This window comes from Blastomyces gilchristii (genome assembly GCF_000003855.2).
Source record: "Blastomyces gilchristii SLH14081 genomic scaffold supercont1.37, whole genome shotgun sequence".
Taxonomy (NCBI): Eukaryota; Fungi; Ascomycota; class Eurotiomycetes; order Onygenales; family Ajellomycetaceae; genus Blastomyces; species Blastomyces gilchristii.
In genome coordinates this window covers 313,579-330,654 of record NW_003101646.1, presented here as the reverse complement: position 1 = coordinate 330,654, position 17,076 = coordinate 313,579, and the positions used below count along the sequence as shown (strand labels likewise).

The window sequence follows — 17,076 nt, the reverse complement described above, 5'->3', positions numbered from 1 at the left end:
TTTTCTATGAATAGAAGTATGAGTATTATTCTTCTCAGTTTTCTCAGAATTTTAAGCAGATTTTGAGATAGCAGATTTAAAGACAGTGGATTCAGCTGCTTGAGTATATGTTTTCTTCTGATTCAAAGAAGAAGAAGAAGTAGAAAAAGAGAAAGAAGAGTAAGATAAGAAGTCAGTGATTATACTAGAAATTTTCAATGTTTTTTAAACTGTGTTTGAAATTTCAAGTTTGAACTTGATCATCTTCTGTAGTTATTTAGTCTGAGCATGAAAAATTAACAGAACTTCTTCATTCATCTCACTCAGACACTGCTTTATAAGAATCTTACTTACTTTTTCAAGTTTTTGTATTTCAAGAACTTATTGTTTCTCTATTTCTTCTTTCTTTCTTCTTTTCAGAATTTCAATCTCAGAAATAGTATTTGAGAAAGCATCTTTTTTCATATCAACTGAGTGTATTTTTGAACTCATTGTTCTTACTTAATGAAAAGTTAGTCAGACTGTTTCAATTGAGATATATATTGAACTCTTTTGAAAAGTTGATCAGACTGTTTCAATTAAGAGATTTCTAAGTCTGTTTTCAATTAAAAAGTTAATCAGACTGTTTCAAAAGAAGAATAAAAGACTTTTATATATAAAATATCTGATTTTTTTCACACTAGTTCAGTAACTAGATTAGATTTTTAAAGAGAATCTAATAAACTAGAATTGATTTTTAAGATAAATTAATAAAATCTTTATAATCTCTTTCTTGAGATACAGTGAGAAAAAGTATGATATCAATTGATAATAAATCAGATAATATGACAGTTTTTAAGAGAAAAACTGATAAAAAATAAATCAATTTTTTGCAGAGAAATTGATTAAAACTATTTAATTTTATTCTAAATCATTCAATTCTTCTCACATAACAAGTGTGCAAGTCAAATCAGTTAATAGAGAGTGTAAAAAAGAATTAAGTATTAATAAAAGCTCTTCAATCACTAAAAAAGTAATTCTTACTTAAAAGAATATAAAATTATAATAGAAAACAGCTCTGTTTTTAATTCTTTATAAGAATATTATATAAAACTCAGAGAAAAATATCTTACTTTTTCAAGAGAAGTAAAAAACTATTTCTAAGATCTTTTTTTTTTTTGCATTAACTGCTGCAGAAGAATGAGATAGAAACTGCTAAGATATATACTACTGTATATTCTCTATCAAGACTTTCTCTCTTCAGAGTCTTGATATTATAGAGAATATAAGTCTGTTTCTATATAATAATATAAATATTGTCAGCAGAATATAGAGAAACTGGTTATTTATATCTTAAAATAAAAGACTTTGTCAATGATTATATTAATATAGAGTTAATTCTCAAATTCAATAGAAATCTAGTGTTGCTGTTCTCAATCTCTTGCAGAATCTATTAAATATTGAGATATTAAAACTAGATTTAATATATCTCACTGTGCAGGGATCAAAGACTCAGTCAGATCTTAAGATATACTGATTTTATAGTTGTTATATCTGCTGATTATGTATTGAATACAGTTGCTGAGATATTTTTTTATAGTTTTCTGCTGAGAATGAGTCAGATTGAAAGAGGTGATATAAGAGTGAGACTTAGTATTAATGTCTTAATACATCAAAGACAGAGAGAGTTTTCACAAAGAATACACTTCAGATATGTTTATTAATTATATGCTTGATACTATTACTGAGGTATCTTTTTGCATTTTTCTATCAGAGATGAGTCAGATTGAGAAGAACAGTGTGTCAGTAAGACTTAATATTGATGTTTTAAAACATCAAAGATAGACAGAGTTTTCATGAAAGTTACTTCTCAGATATCTTCACAATTACAGATTGAGAATCTTTCAAAATTAAGAAGATTGATGTATATGACTAGGTCTTCTCATCTTACAATTTATATGGCAATTTGGGCTGGAGTTGTGATGTGATAGAGATGAATGAGAGATAATCCCACACAGGAGTTTTAAACAATGTCTGGTTCACATTTGACTGAATAACTTCACCATCACACAGGGTATGTGATTGGCAATGAGGTCAAAATACTTGTATAATTGAGAGCTTTTCAATGAATCTATTGACGGGTTCTTATTCAAAACATTGAGCGAGTTTGTGATGAAGTGCTTGATTAATATTCATATAGATATCAATTAAATATTGTTGAAATAGACATTTAGTCTGAAAAAGAGAAGTATTAACATCATCTTATTAAAAAAGATTATATATATGTTATATACACAGAGTCAGGCTATAGTTACTACACTCATCTTCATTCTTAACAGTATTATTAACATCATTATCAGAGCTGTTACAGGTGAGTGAGAGATCTGTAAGCATATTTATATTAATATATCAGCTATGATCTCTGAAAGAAAAAAGTAGAATATAATACAGTGAAAGATATAACAGACTATGAGAATTAATATATATAAGACTTAAGTCAGCACTGAGCTGTTATAGCATTAGAAGAATAATATGAAGATAATAGATACTACTGAAAGTATTCTGTATAATACCTGCAATCTCAGAGACAGTAAATAGATTCTCACAGTGATAATCATTGCCTACTTTCAGCTGTAGAACAGAGTTTAAACTGATATATATAATAGAGCTGTTCTGTAGTATCTCTTATACAGACTGATAAAACTGAATAAAAGAATTAATCTTAAGAATGTTAGCAGTTATAATAATATAATAGAAGAATATGAAAAAGTAAATAAATAAACAGTAAACAATATAATATAGATACAATTAAATATACTAGAATATACAATAGAGTCTGTATTATTTAAAATACTTATATCAAACTATAAGTTATAAATTTATATTTATATAAAATAGATATTCTTATCTAACTCACACTCTAATAATTCTTACAGATAATAGAATTTTCTCTATATTTAAAATAATATCAGACTGCTAGTAGTCAGATAACTCAGACATGAATTCTACTTATATTTAATAGATATAAATATCAGAACAGAGTTGTAGTTCTGAATATACTTATAGAAATACTTATAGAAATACTTTTACATCAGCTGTATTATCATTAAACAGCTTATATAGCTCTTGTGAGAGTTCTTTAATAGATAACAGTCTTACAGTATCTCTTATATAGTATATGAAAAATACTGATAGAGTCTGTAATAATCTGTATATATGTTTGTTAATTTAATACTTAGCTCTGTAGATAGAGTAGTAGACATTTATTCAGTTAAAATTAAGTAATTAATAGTGATAAGTATAGAACTCAAAGCTATAGAGAATAGATTAGTAACTATAAGTAATTAAAGAATTAACAGCTAATTCAGAGATAGTTAAGCTGATTCAATTATTAAAAACATCAAGAGACAGTATCTCTGATGAATTTATATATATATAGTCTGTATAAACTGCTGCAGCAGCTGTCAGATGACAGCATTTAATATTACAGATATATTTATAATTGAGAGCTTAGCAGTTATTACAGTTCTTAAATATGTAATTGATAGTATAAAACAGATAAGACAGACAGTCTTTACAGTATATATCACAGTGTGATAGCTTAACTCACTGTGAGTTAAGTACAGAAGCAGCTACATTTCTCAATGATAGATAGAAGATTTGAACTGAATATATCTAACATGCATGATACTGAGCTTGACAGTATATAGAGTATATATGAAATAATGCATTGAATTGAGAATGTTTAAATATGCTGAGAGAATGAGAATTCTCACATGTTAAGCAGCAGTGTATGAAAGAGTATATTAATGAATATACAGATTGTAATGAATGTAGATAAGAGTATAAAGAATGTAAATATAGCAGAGAATATCTGTAAAGAAAAGAATGAAGATTATCTATCAGAGTTGTACAGGCTGCAGAGCCAGCTGTTAATCTCAATTATAAATTTGATGAGATGCACATGATGACATGTGAGATCACATTACAGTGTTTTTTGCACGGAAAAGTTGGTTTTTCTTTAATATATAGAGAGATTGTGCAAGGTCAGGGTCATGATTATGTAATGAGGTCAAGTGGCGCACTTAGCGAGGTCAAGTTTCTGTTTCCTGGCATTAGGTGGAAACGAGCGTTAAGTGGTTGATTATGTTACACTAAATAGGTTAGGTGGCACGTGATTATGGTAGGTACATACCATTGACAAACACTTGAAGCTATACACCTTCAACCCAGGCAGCGAGATCAAGAACTGAGAACAAGTCTGCGGTCTCTGATCCGTTCGCTTTTCATTCCTTTTCAAGGAAACAATTATCGTAAACGCCTTGCCCGCTCCCATGAGCTATCACCGACGTTGCTGAGCAAATGGTTGGCTAGAACACATGGATGAACTAGAAGTGGTTTTTACATAGGTGCCCTCGCTTTTTCCAACGAGGCTTGTTCAGCTTTTAATCCGCTCACTTAAAGCTCCGCCTCTGGAAGCATCAATACCCTTGGATTATAAGATGGACGAAAGCCAGAATGCAGCCACGCCGGGCACGGCACAAGTGGCGGAAGAAGCTCCGACTGGCGAGAAAGATGTGCACCATGTAAAACAACCCATGCCCGAAAGCTCACCATCAACTTCGGTGTCAGATGCGGAATTAGGGCGGTTACGGGAGCTACATGCGGACGTTCGAGATCAAGATGATCTGGAAAGGGATATTGGCCGCCAGGTGCGTTCTATAATTTAACTTGCTCTGTTTCTTGGTGATGGGCATATCAAATGGGAGAATTATTCTTACTTTTGGACAACCACAACCAGGCGGACAGGGTTCTTGTAGAGCAAGCAGATGAAAGAGACCACAAACGACTGGAACGTACAAGGGTAGAGAAATCGTACGTAAACCCACCTTTCGCAACTTGAAAAATTGCGACTAACTATAGGGATCCTTGCTATAGGAAACTAGAATCGCAGATCTTAAGATTACACCAGCGACTCTCCCAACCTGTAGGCACCGCTGCACGTGTTTGCATAACTACAGAAATAGAGAACCTAGAATCGCGGATATCATCCCTCGACGTTGATGTTGAGCAGATCCAGCAACGCATCGATGAGAGGCACCAAGGACTTGAGGAGGCAGACCAGGTGTCTGAGTCCGGAAGACTGCCAAATGAGTCTCGAAGAGATTATCTGATACGGACTGGAAAAATTACACCCTTCTCGAAGATTGGAGGAGGGGCTGATGGGTCCAGTACTGCAACACTAAGGGAAGCGTTGATCGACGCGGAGGATGAGCGAGAGCAGGAATTAGCATTGCGGGAATCTTCGTCACATCTTGAACAGTCCCATCGCCACCTTCTACGTCCAGGATTTGATTACGATGAGTCGAGCGCAGAGAGAGAATCCGCTGATCTCTTGCTTTCGCGGCCACAAAAGCGTCGGAAGACAGGGCCCCATCCAGTGCCAGGGCCCGAGAAAGGAGACAAGGGTGCAGGCGCATCTCATCCATTTTCATCTAGATTATCAACCCCGACGTCTGATGCGGAGTATGTGGACTCTGCAATATTCGTCGCGTCTGGAGAAGAAGGCTCGTCGGACGAGTTGGATTTGGCTTCTATTTCATCTGAGGGGAAATCACGAAAGAGGCGGCCAAAAATAGTGGGAAAGAAGAGCGTCGAGAAGGTTGTGGAAAGTTTCGAAGGGGTGGACGACGGTGATGAGAGGGTATATCGAGCTAGACTGGAAGATTGGGTACATAGGAGGTCAGCAGCGCGGAAACGAGCCCAGAATGAGGGTGATCCTCAAACGGCAGATGCGGCTGATGCTATACGTGGAGCTGGTGAAAGACATAGTCCTTTCGCGGAAGACGAGGAGGAATGGGTTTTACCGCATCCAAAAGTTCCTGACAAAATATTGGATGGTGGTTATTGCGTCCCTGGAGACATATATCCATACCTTTTTGATTACCAGAAAACAGGAGTCCAATGGCTTTGGGAGCTCTACCAACAGAAAGTAGGGGGAATAATCGGTGATGAAATGGGACTTGGTAAAACAATCCAAGTCATTGCTTTCCTGGCTGGGCTTCACCATAGCAGGATCCTGACCAAGCCTGTCATTGTGGTTTGTCCCCCAACCGTGATGAAGCAGTGGGTAAACGAATTCCATCGGTGGTGGGCCCCGTTTCGGGTATCAATTTTACACACTTCAGGGAGTGGTATGGTAAATCTACGAAGGGAGAGCTATGCGGATCCACGACTAGAATCCCAACTATGGGAGCCAGACCAGCCACGCGGACTCACCAAAGAACAGAAGGCTGCGAAACGGATTTTAAAACGTGTCTTGGAGGAGGGCCATGTACTCGTGACTACTTACTCCGGCCTCCAGACGTACTGTTCCTTGCTAATCCCAGTTGACTGGGGCTGCGCTATTCTTGACGAAGGGCACAAGATTCGGAATCCGGATACCGCGATTACGATCCACTGCAAGGAATTGCGCACTGCGCATCGTCTCATTCTGTCCGGAACGCCTATGCAGAATAGCCTAACTGAGCTTTGGTCCCTGTTTGACTTCGTCTTTCCTATGAGATTGGGGACGCTGGTCAATTTCCGAAACCAGTTCGAATTCCCAATTCGTCAAGGTGGATATGCAAATGCATCAAATCTGCAGGTGCAAACTGCGGCAAAATGTGCAGAAACGCTCAAAGATGCCATCAGCCCTTACCTACTTCAGCGGTTTAAAATTGACGTGGCTGCCGACCTTCCTAAGAAAAGTGAACAGGTGCTTTTCTGTAAATTGACGAAAATACAAAGATCAGCGTACGAAGCTTTTTTGGGATCTAATGAGATGTCATCGATACTCAGAGGTCGGAGAGAGGCGCTGTATGGCATTGACATGCTCCGCAAGATTTGCAATCACCCCGACCTCCCAGAACACAAAACGTTGTCTAAAAAATCAAGTTATAACTACGGCAGTGCATCCAAGTCTGGAAAAATGCAAATCGTCAAGTCGCTGTTGGAACTGTGGAGGGATACAGGTCACAAAACTCTCCTTTTCGCTCAGCATCGAATCATGTTGGATATCCTTGAACGGTTCATAAAATCGCTGTCTGGGTTCAAATACCAGAGGATGGATGGAAACACACCGATTAAACTTCGACAAAGCATGGTTGATGAGTTTAACAACAATCCAGATATACATGTTTTCCTACTAACCACCAAAGTTGGTGGTCTCGGAGTGAATTTGACTGGTGCAGATCGGGTCATCATTTACGACCCGGATTGGAATCCTTCGACAGATGTTCAAGCCCGCGAGAGATCTTGGAGGTTAGGCCAAAAACGCGAGGTTACGATATATAGACTTATGACAGCAGGGACCATTGAGGAGAAAATTTACCATCGCCAAATTTTCAAGCAATTTTTGACCAATAAGATTCTGAAGGACCCGAAACAGCGGCAGACGTTCCAGATGAGCGATTTGCATGATTTGTTTACCCTTGGGAACGATGGGCCGACTGAAACGAGTGGGCTATTTAAAGACGCAGAAGTTACGTTTCAAGAACCCAAGGGTGCCCAAACCGCAAGCGCTAGAATATCGCAAAATCCAACAGCCGGAGAAGCTGCCAAGGGTGCAGACCGTGAAGAACAAGAAAAGATCAGCCGCGTCACAGGCGTGTCTTCTCTGGAGCGCTTCCAAGGTCCCCCGGAAACTCCAAGTGCTTCTAAAACGGAGGATAAAACAGCTCCGAACTCGGAGGCGCGGTTGATGGAAGGCATATTTGCCCGATCTGGCGTGCACTCCGCGCTCGAGCATGAGCAAATCATCAATGGAAAACGCATTATAAAAGCAGACCCCAAAATAATCGAGGCCGAGGCTAAGAAGGTAGCAGCTGAAGCGGCCAGGGAGCTTCTCAAGGCAGGCGAACTTGCCAAATCCATCCCGGTTGGCACACCCACCTGGACTGGTCAGTTCGGTGTTGCAGGTAGGCCTGAAAGCACCATGCAGCCACGTGGGACCATTTCGTCTCCACTCTCATCCGGTGGTGGCAGCACCATACGCAGAGTCACAGGCGGCCCATCCTCCACCAGCCTCCTTGCCAATCTCACAAACCGTACAGTGGGAAGTGGTGGGAGCGGCCGAGGTGGCGTCGGCGGTAGTAGTAGCAGCAATGCATCGGGCACTAATACGCCCCGCTCTGGTACCCCAGGAGGGCTTACCGACAGTATTAGCCGCAGCGACAAGCCGCGCGGCAAAGATTTTCTGAAGCTGATCCGTGATTATATCATGGCGCATGGCGGGTCTGTGCACACGCAGAACCTCATTGATCATTTTAATCGTTTCTGTGACACGCCGCGCGCCACGATGGAATTTAAGGAGATGTTGCGGACTATTGCTGTGTTGGAGAAGACTGGGGGAAGGGCAAGGGGGAAGTGGGTACTTCGGCCGGAGTATGCGGGGTGAAAATCATCATTGACGGCTTTTATATACCCACCCTTAATTCTGGCTGTTTGGAACGATCTGTTCATGTTTTGGCATAAGACAAGATGATAATGATAACTATAATAAAAATCGTATGTAATCTGTTTTTGGGAACAGGTAGCTCCATCCATGTGTGATCGAATTGGTTCCTTGGTAGATATCTGTCTTCTTGTGCAACCTTTTGAGTATGGAGAAACCAAGGGACTGACTGCCACGTAAACCATGGAATGAGCCTCAAAACAAAGAAATGCAGTTGACAGCTGTGTACGGAGGGGGTACTGTACGGCACAAATAATAATAGAACCTGACATATTTCTAATCCTTACTCCACCTGCGGCTGACAACAATCGGGCCAGAGGCTGATGCTAAAAATAGCCTCGGTCTAGCCCCATTTAGCGGGCTGTTTCGCCGAACTGTCACGTGGATGGGGCGGGTCTCAGACATTTTCCCTTTTTCGGCCATCGTCCACGACAAACTTCACATCATCGTCGTCAAACTTCAAGTTGTCGTCTTCATCTTTTTTGCCCCTCCTCCTCTTCCTCTTCCACCTCCTCCTCTTCCTCTTCTACCTCCTCCTCTTACCCCTCTTACCCCTCTTACCCTGCCCTCCTCGCTATCTCCTGTCCTCTCGCTATTCGATATCATCGTCTCTCGCTAACCGCGGCGGTTCGCGCTTTGCTTTCTCTGGTTATTGGATATCAAACCATCACATCCCGCTCAGCATCGCTATATCGTTAATAACGCAGCATTGTTTCGCCAAACTTTCGTTTTTGTTGCTCTTTCTAGTTCTCTCTATTAGAACGTTTAGAATAATTCATTATTACCATACCTATCAGCCCTGTTCGTCCGTGGCAGTCGAATCTTTGTCCGTACCATCGACAACACACGGACGTTCGCTTTTAAGCCGGACGCCAGCCAGCCCATTCGCTACCAACCTACCATCTAACTCAAAAGTCTATTTGCTATGACTTGAAAAAGGTGAAATTACTCGGTCATCATCTACTTGGGAGAATATTGTGCTGTACAAGAAAGACGTTGCATTCCCGCCCCCTTTTTTTTTGGTTTATTGCTTGGGATATAAAATCTTGGGTGTTGAAAGCCCGACTGTGCCAACCTTTTTTTACCCTCTCTTTTCTTGTTGGGTCTTGCACTTGTTGGCCTTCAGTGTTCTAGAGAGGGACCGCGAGTCAATATGCGGCCCACCAGCCACATTTTCATTCTTTGTTCGCTACTCCTGCTGGTGTCGTTTGCGAAAGCCTCGTTGGGGGATGGCAAGGTTCATTTAGCACAGCCAATCGCGCTTGCAAGACGGCAAAATAGAGGTGAGCTTTTTATTTCTATTTTCTTGAAAATAAAAGGAGAGGTCTTTTTTTATGTCTCACACTCCTCTAATACCTCACAGAAGACACTACGGCGGATGGACCTTCGAGGACAGAGGATCCCACAATCACTGAAGCCCCGACGGAGACCGGGGACTCAGAAGAAACCGGAAGAAATACCGACGGAAATACCGATACAACTGCTGGAACAAAAGATACGGGTACCAGAACGACAAATCCGAGGCCCACAAGTGTCCCCTTTGATGCCCCCGCAGGCGGTATTAAGCTTATCGAACCAGCCATAACCGATGGACCAACCTACATTAAAATCGGGACGACAGCAACATTCAAATGGAACTACACATCCCTCCTCGTCTCCCCGACCGCCGTCGATGCGGTCGCATACTGTAGCAAAAACGACCATTCATACACCATTTCTGGGAACATGACCGTTGCACCAACCGTAGAGATCGAGTGGGATACGGGTGCCTACAGAACAAGCGACGTGCCGTTACTCACGGAAGACTACACGCTCATGGTGTATGACAATTCTAAAGATCCCTCTACTATCCCTGGGCCAGGTGAATTGGGTTCCCAAAACCAGTTTGTCTTTGGAATGTATTACCCTCAACCATATACTCCACGTCAAGGTATTTTTATTTATTGCTTTTGCCCCCTAAGCTCCCCGGGCCCTGTTCGACCAAGCCCGTTTTCTAGCAGTAGTATGCATTGGCAATTCTAACTGTTTTCCCTTCAGATTTCGTCTGTCCCGGTTGCAACAGTGCTGTCTCAGATATGGAACGACAAGCTCTTAAGTTCATTGTTGGCATGTCCGCAGTCACAGTTCTCTCTTTCACATGGTTCGTTACGGGCGTTGTTGGACTTCTTTAAAGATGCTGCAATACAAAAAAGCAAGAGAGGCAAAAAAAAGGCCTTACTTCCTTATTCCCAGTTTCCTCCTTCTAGAGAGAATCTATTCTTCTTCTCTCACCATATTCTTCTACTTCCAAATTTCCGGATCTCTCTCGTCTCAAATTTAATTTTTCGCAAATTAACCCCACTTTGATATTCGACCTTATTCTCCCATCTAGCATATAGGTACTACCATCATTGTATCTCATCTAGTGACGTCGTCATTTTTCATATTTTCGTTGGTTTTCCTGTTTCCTGGGTTGCCTTTCTCGTTTCTTTTTTCTTTCTCGTTCTACTATGATCTGATTTGTAACAAGCAATAACTTTTCCCACTAAAGTTGTGGTTTATTGCTTTGTTCATTTGTGTCTGTTGGGGGCTTAGGTTTTTTTTTATTTTTTTTGGGTGCAGGGGAAACTTATCGTACATAATTTAATTCGAATGTATATTTTGTGTTCACAGTGTCCCTCAAGGAGTCTTCTTTCTGTGCCTCGTAATATTTCCTTCAATTTTTGTGATGAGAACATGTGTGGAATGATACTGAAATCTTACGTCCAAGGTCCCTAATCCTTTCATAATTTCCAGGTCGTTAAAACAAACTCACAGTAGCCACCCACTCAATTTCTTTTTTATTAGTATTTTATTTCAAATATTTTCCCGTTGTCTCCCCTTTCATAGCACATAAGTAAAAGCATGAAAGAAAACGAAAAGAAAAAAGCAAAAGAAAATGTTCCCAGATAGATCACAGGGATATTTTCTCCCTCTCCTCTTTTACTTCTTCCCTGTTTTAATAACATTCATTCCCATCCGAGTCAAAAGACTTCCAAAAACTCTCAAGCAACATACACTAGCAGCGAAAAGGACAGAAGATGAATGATGATTAGTATCTCATAGACAGGCTATATATAAATGTTCATAATGTAAAGCACAGAGTTGTCATAATTTTCTAAACACACAGAATTGGGAAATATGCAGAAATAAATTTGCCCCGCTTATCTTTGTTTTTGGAGACGCGCAAATAATGTATGTCAGGAGATAGCGGGCGGGGAGTATGATGGTCATTCCAAGCACCAATTCGTTCAAGCCTAAAAATCTTAATTGGGAAGCGAAGGATCCGGAAGAGTAAAGGAAGCCTCCCTCCTCGGAAAAAAAATAAAATAAAAAAATAAAAAAAAAAAAATTCATTTCTATACTTTTGTTTTTGTGGAATAAGTTAAGGGAAATCGTTGTTCATTTCACCACCAAAACGAAAATGGCATGGAGGAAAAGAGAATAGGCCCGGGTCGGATGAATATGTTTCAAGCAACAAGGGAGAGGACTATTGGCAATGTGGGTGGGGGTATTAAGTTCTGAGAATTAATTATCGTTTCCATCATCTTGTTTTAGGGGGCTTCCGGCCAAGAAGGTACGCTTTTCAAGATGAGGGAGGAAATGGAATAACCTTGATACCGAGCCGAGCCAGGCGACGTGGAGTTGGATGGGATATCGTGAATTAGGCCTGCGCCGGATGCGAACCTTCGGTGATGCTGCTAGGTGTGTGGGATGGTTCAGAGGGAGAGAGTAGATGGACGAGGCTTGGTACCCATTGGGTTGGGATGACCATGGCCATGATTTTCTTCAAACCGGTTGAATTCAATTCACTGAAAATGGTGAAGGTATACCAGCGGAATTTTGGTCTCAGAGACAACCTGAATGGTATGCATTCCAGGCGAAGGTCGTTTTATTGTCGGCTGACTCTATTTGAGTTGGTTTTCGGACGGTTGGTAGTTGGGCGTTGATATTCGCTAGCTTGTGGCAATTTAAACACCTTGTCCTTTTAACGTCCGCATAGGAACAGAGCATGTCCTGAATGAGAATGGGAATTTTGTTAGCGTAGATCAATACAGTTGGGGATACAACGGAAATTTAGGCAGGCAAACGCTTATTCACTGAGATCCATATCATGGGGACGTGAAAACACTCACCAGAAGATAGCGGAGGTCCCATTTCCTCTCTCTAGACCTGATGCAATCCAATATTTCCGTCTCCATTTTGGACGTGTTCCCTCGAGGCACTATCATCACCTGCCATTCTCTGGGGCTCTTGCTGTCATAGGACGGACCCTGGAGGACATAGAACTGTCGCGAAAGTTTCTGGATCGCGACGGAGAAGCGGCCATTATTATCAGCCGGCCGTGGGACATTAATGGTTATTGGAATATCTTTCTTCTTGTACTCTTCAACGACATCTTTCCATCCACTTTCACTGGACGCCACTCGGCGTTTTTCCTCCTCCTCTTCTAGCCGATTTTTGCGCTCTTTCTCTCCTTGCTCTTCCCTGTTGAGTGTTTTTAAGATATCATCGTAGTCCCGCTCCCACATCCCCGTCAGGGGCGGATGCTCGCCTCCGCTTTCGGCTAATATCTGGTCTATTCGATCCCAGATCGCCATCATGTCTGGACTCCGCCATTCAGATTTGAAATTTTCCACTTCAGCTACTCCATCACGAGCAGTTTGTGAGAGTTGTTCAAACATCTCTTGGGGTGACTTTGGGATTGGCGTACGTATATCAGGATTAACAATGGGAATCAATGGAGAAAGCAAGCGGTTTGGGACGAGAGTTCGGAGCCCATGAATCTGCATGAACGTTAGCATGAATAACTTTTAGCTATATTCTTCTTTCTATCCACGTCCAGGAAGGGTGATGAGTCACACGTGGCTATTTGCGCCGAAAGACGTGTGATAGTACGTCGATTGAAAATGCCCACAGACCTTTGCTTCCATCTGTTGTAACATTGACAAGGCTGTTACCAGTTTGCTCTCTGAATCCCAATCCTCATTTGACGAAAGTAAAACGCCCTTCTCCTGGCCACTGGAACTGTTGTCAACACCAATAGCAGCAGGCCCGGCGGGAACAGGTGCTGACAAGGAGCTGGGTGGTGCGCCATTACCACCTAAGCCCATGTGCGTATCCATGTCGTTATGATTGAAACTTAAAACGACTTCATGCGACGGTATAGAGGTATATATAGATAGATAGTAAGCAGCCTATCTCCGAATTTTTGAGTAGATGAACACAAAATCCAAAGCTGTCACTTCCTGCGGAGGCGGACCTCCCAGCTAGGCAGGGATATATAGCAAGCAAGTCCACCAAGAGAAAGAGTGTTTATAATAGTCAATCGATTATAGATAGTCTGCGAGATCTTCAAACACCCAGGGGGCAAGAGCGCCGGCTGATAGATGTGATGATCGCTAGAGTTTGACCGCTAGAGGTCAATCCTGCGTTGAAAACGCTATGAATAAAGAGGGCCTGGTAATGCATAAGAAAGGTTTATAGGGAATATTCGCAAATTAAATACAATGAGCCCAGTGGTGGTAAAATAATTCGGCAGCTGTTGACGTATGAGAAGTGTAGTTGGAGCTGCGAGATGAAGAGAGTGGATCGATCATGTGAGGGAAGCTTATTTAAAATGCTAGCTTATTTAGGAATAGTCACTATAGAAAACACATATCACGTGATACATTTTAAGTTCGGGTCCATGCATGGGTCTAGAAGCCTGCTTATTCGGGTTAGAGATGTTTGTGTCTAAAAATAACCGCGCCTTTTTCATAGAATTGCAAGTTTGGCATATATTGACTTTTTTTAAGTTCGCAGCGGGAAGGCCGGCTTGAATGTCATTCATTCTCTGCATGTTCAACTTCATGCGTTCGGGTTTTTTTCCAAACCAAGAATGAGTGCAGGGGTAGGTTCCTAGCTCTGACAAACCAACCTCCCCGTTAGGCCATAGCTTAACGATTGGCCGGAAGGGGTGGAACTGTGGTTACTCTGTAGACAAGAATCAACAGCACTATGTATGTATGGAGAAAGCCTACGGAGAACTAGATAGCTTCCCCATTTCGGAATATTTCCATCCAGAAACAACTTCATCGGGTTCAACTAAAGCAGGCATCATGGAATATATTACAATTTATATAACTTATGCATTTGGCTAGTGCTTACTGCAGAGCTACCCATGTCAGCCAGCCTTGTTCATGTATTTAAATCCTACAGCCTAGTTACAGGGGAACCAACACCCCTCCCCCCCCTGGAGCTGCGGCAACGAAACACTGATTCATAAAGGCAACCCATGGATATGGTTACAAAACGTCAAAGAAAGTGATCTTGTACAGAGACTTTAAAATTTCGGTCAGGAGAGGAAAAAGGACATATTATTAAAACCACAAATGTTGAAAAGGCCTTTTTAACAACCCAAAAATGCAGGCTGATAAACAAAAGAAAATAATATGCCATACAATCCACACTAGTGTGTATTTGAAGATCCTGAGGAAGACGAAAAGACAAAAGACTCCCTGGCACCATTCTCATGCTAAAGCCGCTTATTCCCCCTCACAAACATACTGCAAACAACAAAGCTTCAAGATATCCTCTCACCCAACAATAATAATCTTACCCGCCCCCGGACTACAGTCCGGCGCCAATGCATAAGCAGCCCGTCCATACATTTCTGGCATGGTCCCCAAGCTGGAATTAGCCTGCACCACCGCGAAGACAAGCGGCGGCGCACTGATCGCCAACGTCGCAAGCGCTGACAGAACTAGCGCATCCACCGCCTACATCGGCTCCGAGAGATGTAACGGCGTTTCGTAAAACTCCGGCCGCGACGGCGCCGCCATGGACAAATCGACGAAATAAAACATAACCCCTGTGGCAAAGTAGAGATTGGATGGGGATAGAGCGCGAGAGATCGACCGGATGGGCGCGGCGGTTGGCATCGGCTGTCGAGGCGGTGGTGGCAAGGGGATACCCATGGGTGGCCATGTCGCTCCTGCCGCCGATACCAACATGCTAGAACAGGTTCCTTGCACACCATATTGGAACGTGGCAAGCAGCTTTCTGTAACCGTTGAAGGCCTTTGCGGCCTCGGCGTCTGAGGTGGGTTCCGTCTTCCTGCCGACCTCGAACAGGAGCTTTTCGCTACCCCTAGAGGGTTTGAGGATGGCCCAGGTGTGGCCTATCAGCTCGCCGGCCGGGTCGTGTTCTTCTGTCGTGGTAGGTTCACGGAGGCTGAAGTTAACTTCAAGCTGGTCGCCAGCGTTGAGCATGGTGAGGAAGCGCTGGTAGAGCAACGGTTGCGGGCTGCTGGGACATGTGAGTATGAACTGGTTGGGGAAATCAATGGCGCCCGTGCGATTGGTGAGGATGCGGCCATTGGCATTTTCAATAGCGACAAGGGCTGTGGTGCCCGGGACGAAGGGCATGCTCTCCAAGAGCTTCGCTAGATGGGGCTGGACGGGTTGAGGGTTATATATGGAGTGAGAGGAGAGGAGAGGAGAGGGCCTCTTAATGAGAAGGGTAGGAGTCTAAAGACTTCATTTTCATTGGCAATTGGAGGAAGAGCAAGAGGTCAGATAGACAGTACTGAAAGTGACACAGGTAGCACGGCAACAGAGAAGGAGAAAAAGTGTATTTGTGACCTTCTTTCAACGTAATAAATAAAATCCAAGAATTAATTCTCCGGCGATCAGGACAAAAAGCAAGAGGAGCTCGCTTGAAAATATCATCCAGTCGAAATAGTGATTCCTCGGACCTTGATGGCATCCCTTTCACTCCTTCTATCCACGAGACAGGATATTAGCGCAACAAGCTCATTAACACGCAAATTCATGTACGGAGTATCCAGGCTGAGTTCAAGTACAGGTTCCCGGGCAGAGTTTCCCTGCTGGTGATTGCCGTATTTGTTCTCAGCCCACCAACAAGAAAACGAAGTGATGGAGCATGACTTGAGGTGCAGAGCATTCGTGATCAGGAAGAGAGGATTCGTTCCTAACCCGCTAGATTGGCTCCGTTTTGGAGATTATTTGCTAGGCTGATGGACCCTTCGTAACCGAGCGGCCTCCCTATGGATCCACCCCGGAGAAGGTCAGTTGTTGGACATGTGTGGAGATCTGCCGAAGCCCCCGAACTCTTCTTCCTTCAGGCTTCATTCTCATTGACGTTTCTCTTCTGTTTGGCATGAACCGGGGGCCGGGGGGGAGTCTACCGTGTGCCTGTGACTCGCAGTCAATCAATGCCAGTCATGGAGGTGGTTAACTGTTCTCTGCAGCTGTTGGCGATGCTTCACGCAAGCAAAAGCGTTAGCTATTAGCTGGCCGCCCGAGGACTTTGTTGGCTATCGTATCTCGGAGTACGGTATGTACCTAGGTATCTTGGGCTTATATATTATTATTTACGACGGGGATGGGGAAACGAGCAAGGGAAATAAAACGAAACACACGCTAAAGCAAGAGAGAGCAACAAGCCTTCCGCTGTCACCGAGAGATCGGCCAAGCTAGAAAAAAGATAGAAAAAAGTATAAAAAAAATTGGGAACTCTGGATTAGCAAAGGAGGTTTGCATTGTAGTTACTAAACCTTCTCAGCATGCATGATTCGTGATGAGTAAGAAACGTCTATCCTA

At 42.4% G+C, this 17,076-nt stretch overlaps 4 protein-coding genes across 4 annotated transcripts; 2 read left to right on the top strand and 2 right to left on the bottom strand.

The window, feature by feature from the left end:
- The first annotated feature begins 4,193 nt into the window (after window positions 1–4,193).
- Window positions 4,194–8,871, top strand: BDBG_09256 (DNA excision repair protein ERCC-6). The gene is made up of 3 exons (XM_002620388.2): window positions 4,194–4,670; window positions 4,760–4,833; window positions 4,897–8,871. Exons 1-3 carry the CDS (start codon window positions 4,461–4,463, stop codon window positions 8,393–8,395), a joined length of 3,783 nt encoding a protein of 1,260 aa, XP_002620434.1. The 5' UTR covers window positions 4,194–4,460; the 3' UTR covers window positions 8,396–8,871.
- A 734-nt stretch (window positions 8,872–9,605) lies between these two features.
- Window positions 9,606–10,623, top strand: BDBG_09255 (uncharacterized protein; the record flags this gene model as incomplete). The annotated part of the gene is made up of 3 exons (XM_002620387.2): window positions 9,606–9,735; window positions 9,816–10,382; window positions 10,490–10,623. 3 exons carry the CDS (start codon window positions 9,606–9,608, stop codon window positions 10,621–10,623), a joined length of 831 nt encoding a protein of 276 aa, XP_002620433.1.
- A 580-nt stretch (window positions 10,624–11,203) lies between these two features.
- On the bottom strand, window positions 11,204–14,058 carry BDBG_09254 (uncharacterized protein). The gene is made up of 3 exons (XM_002620386.2): window positions 13,393–14,058; window positions 12,607–13,257; window positions 11,204–12,487 (listed from the first exon to the last, which is right to left on the bottom strand). The coding sequence occupies exons 1-3, from the start codon at window positions 13,594–13,596 to the stop codon at window positions 12,320–12,322; spliced, it is 1,023 nt and encodes a 340-aa protein (XP_002620432.1). The 5' UTR covers window positions 13,597–14,058; the 3' UTR covers window positions 11,204–12,319.
- Window positions 14,059–14,551: 493 nt separating this feature from the next.
- Window positions 14,552–17,013, bottom strand: BDBG_09253 (uncharacterized protein). The gene is made up of 2 exons (XM_002620385.2): window positions 16,662–17,013; window positions 14,552–16,518 (listed from the first exon to the last, which is right to left on the bottom strand). Exon 2 carries the CDS (start codon window positions 15,877–15,879, stop codon window positions 15,232–15,234), a length of 648 nt encoding a protein of 215 aa, XP_002620431.1. The 5' UTR covers window positions 15,880–16,518; window positions 16,662–17,013; the 3' UTR covers window positions 14,552–15,231.
- Between the last annotated feature and the right edge of the window lie 63 nt (window positions 17,014–17,076).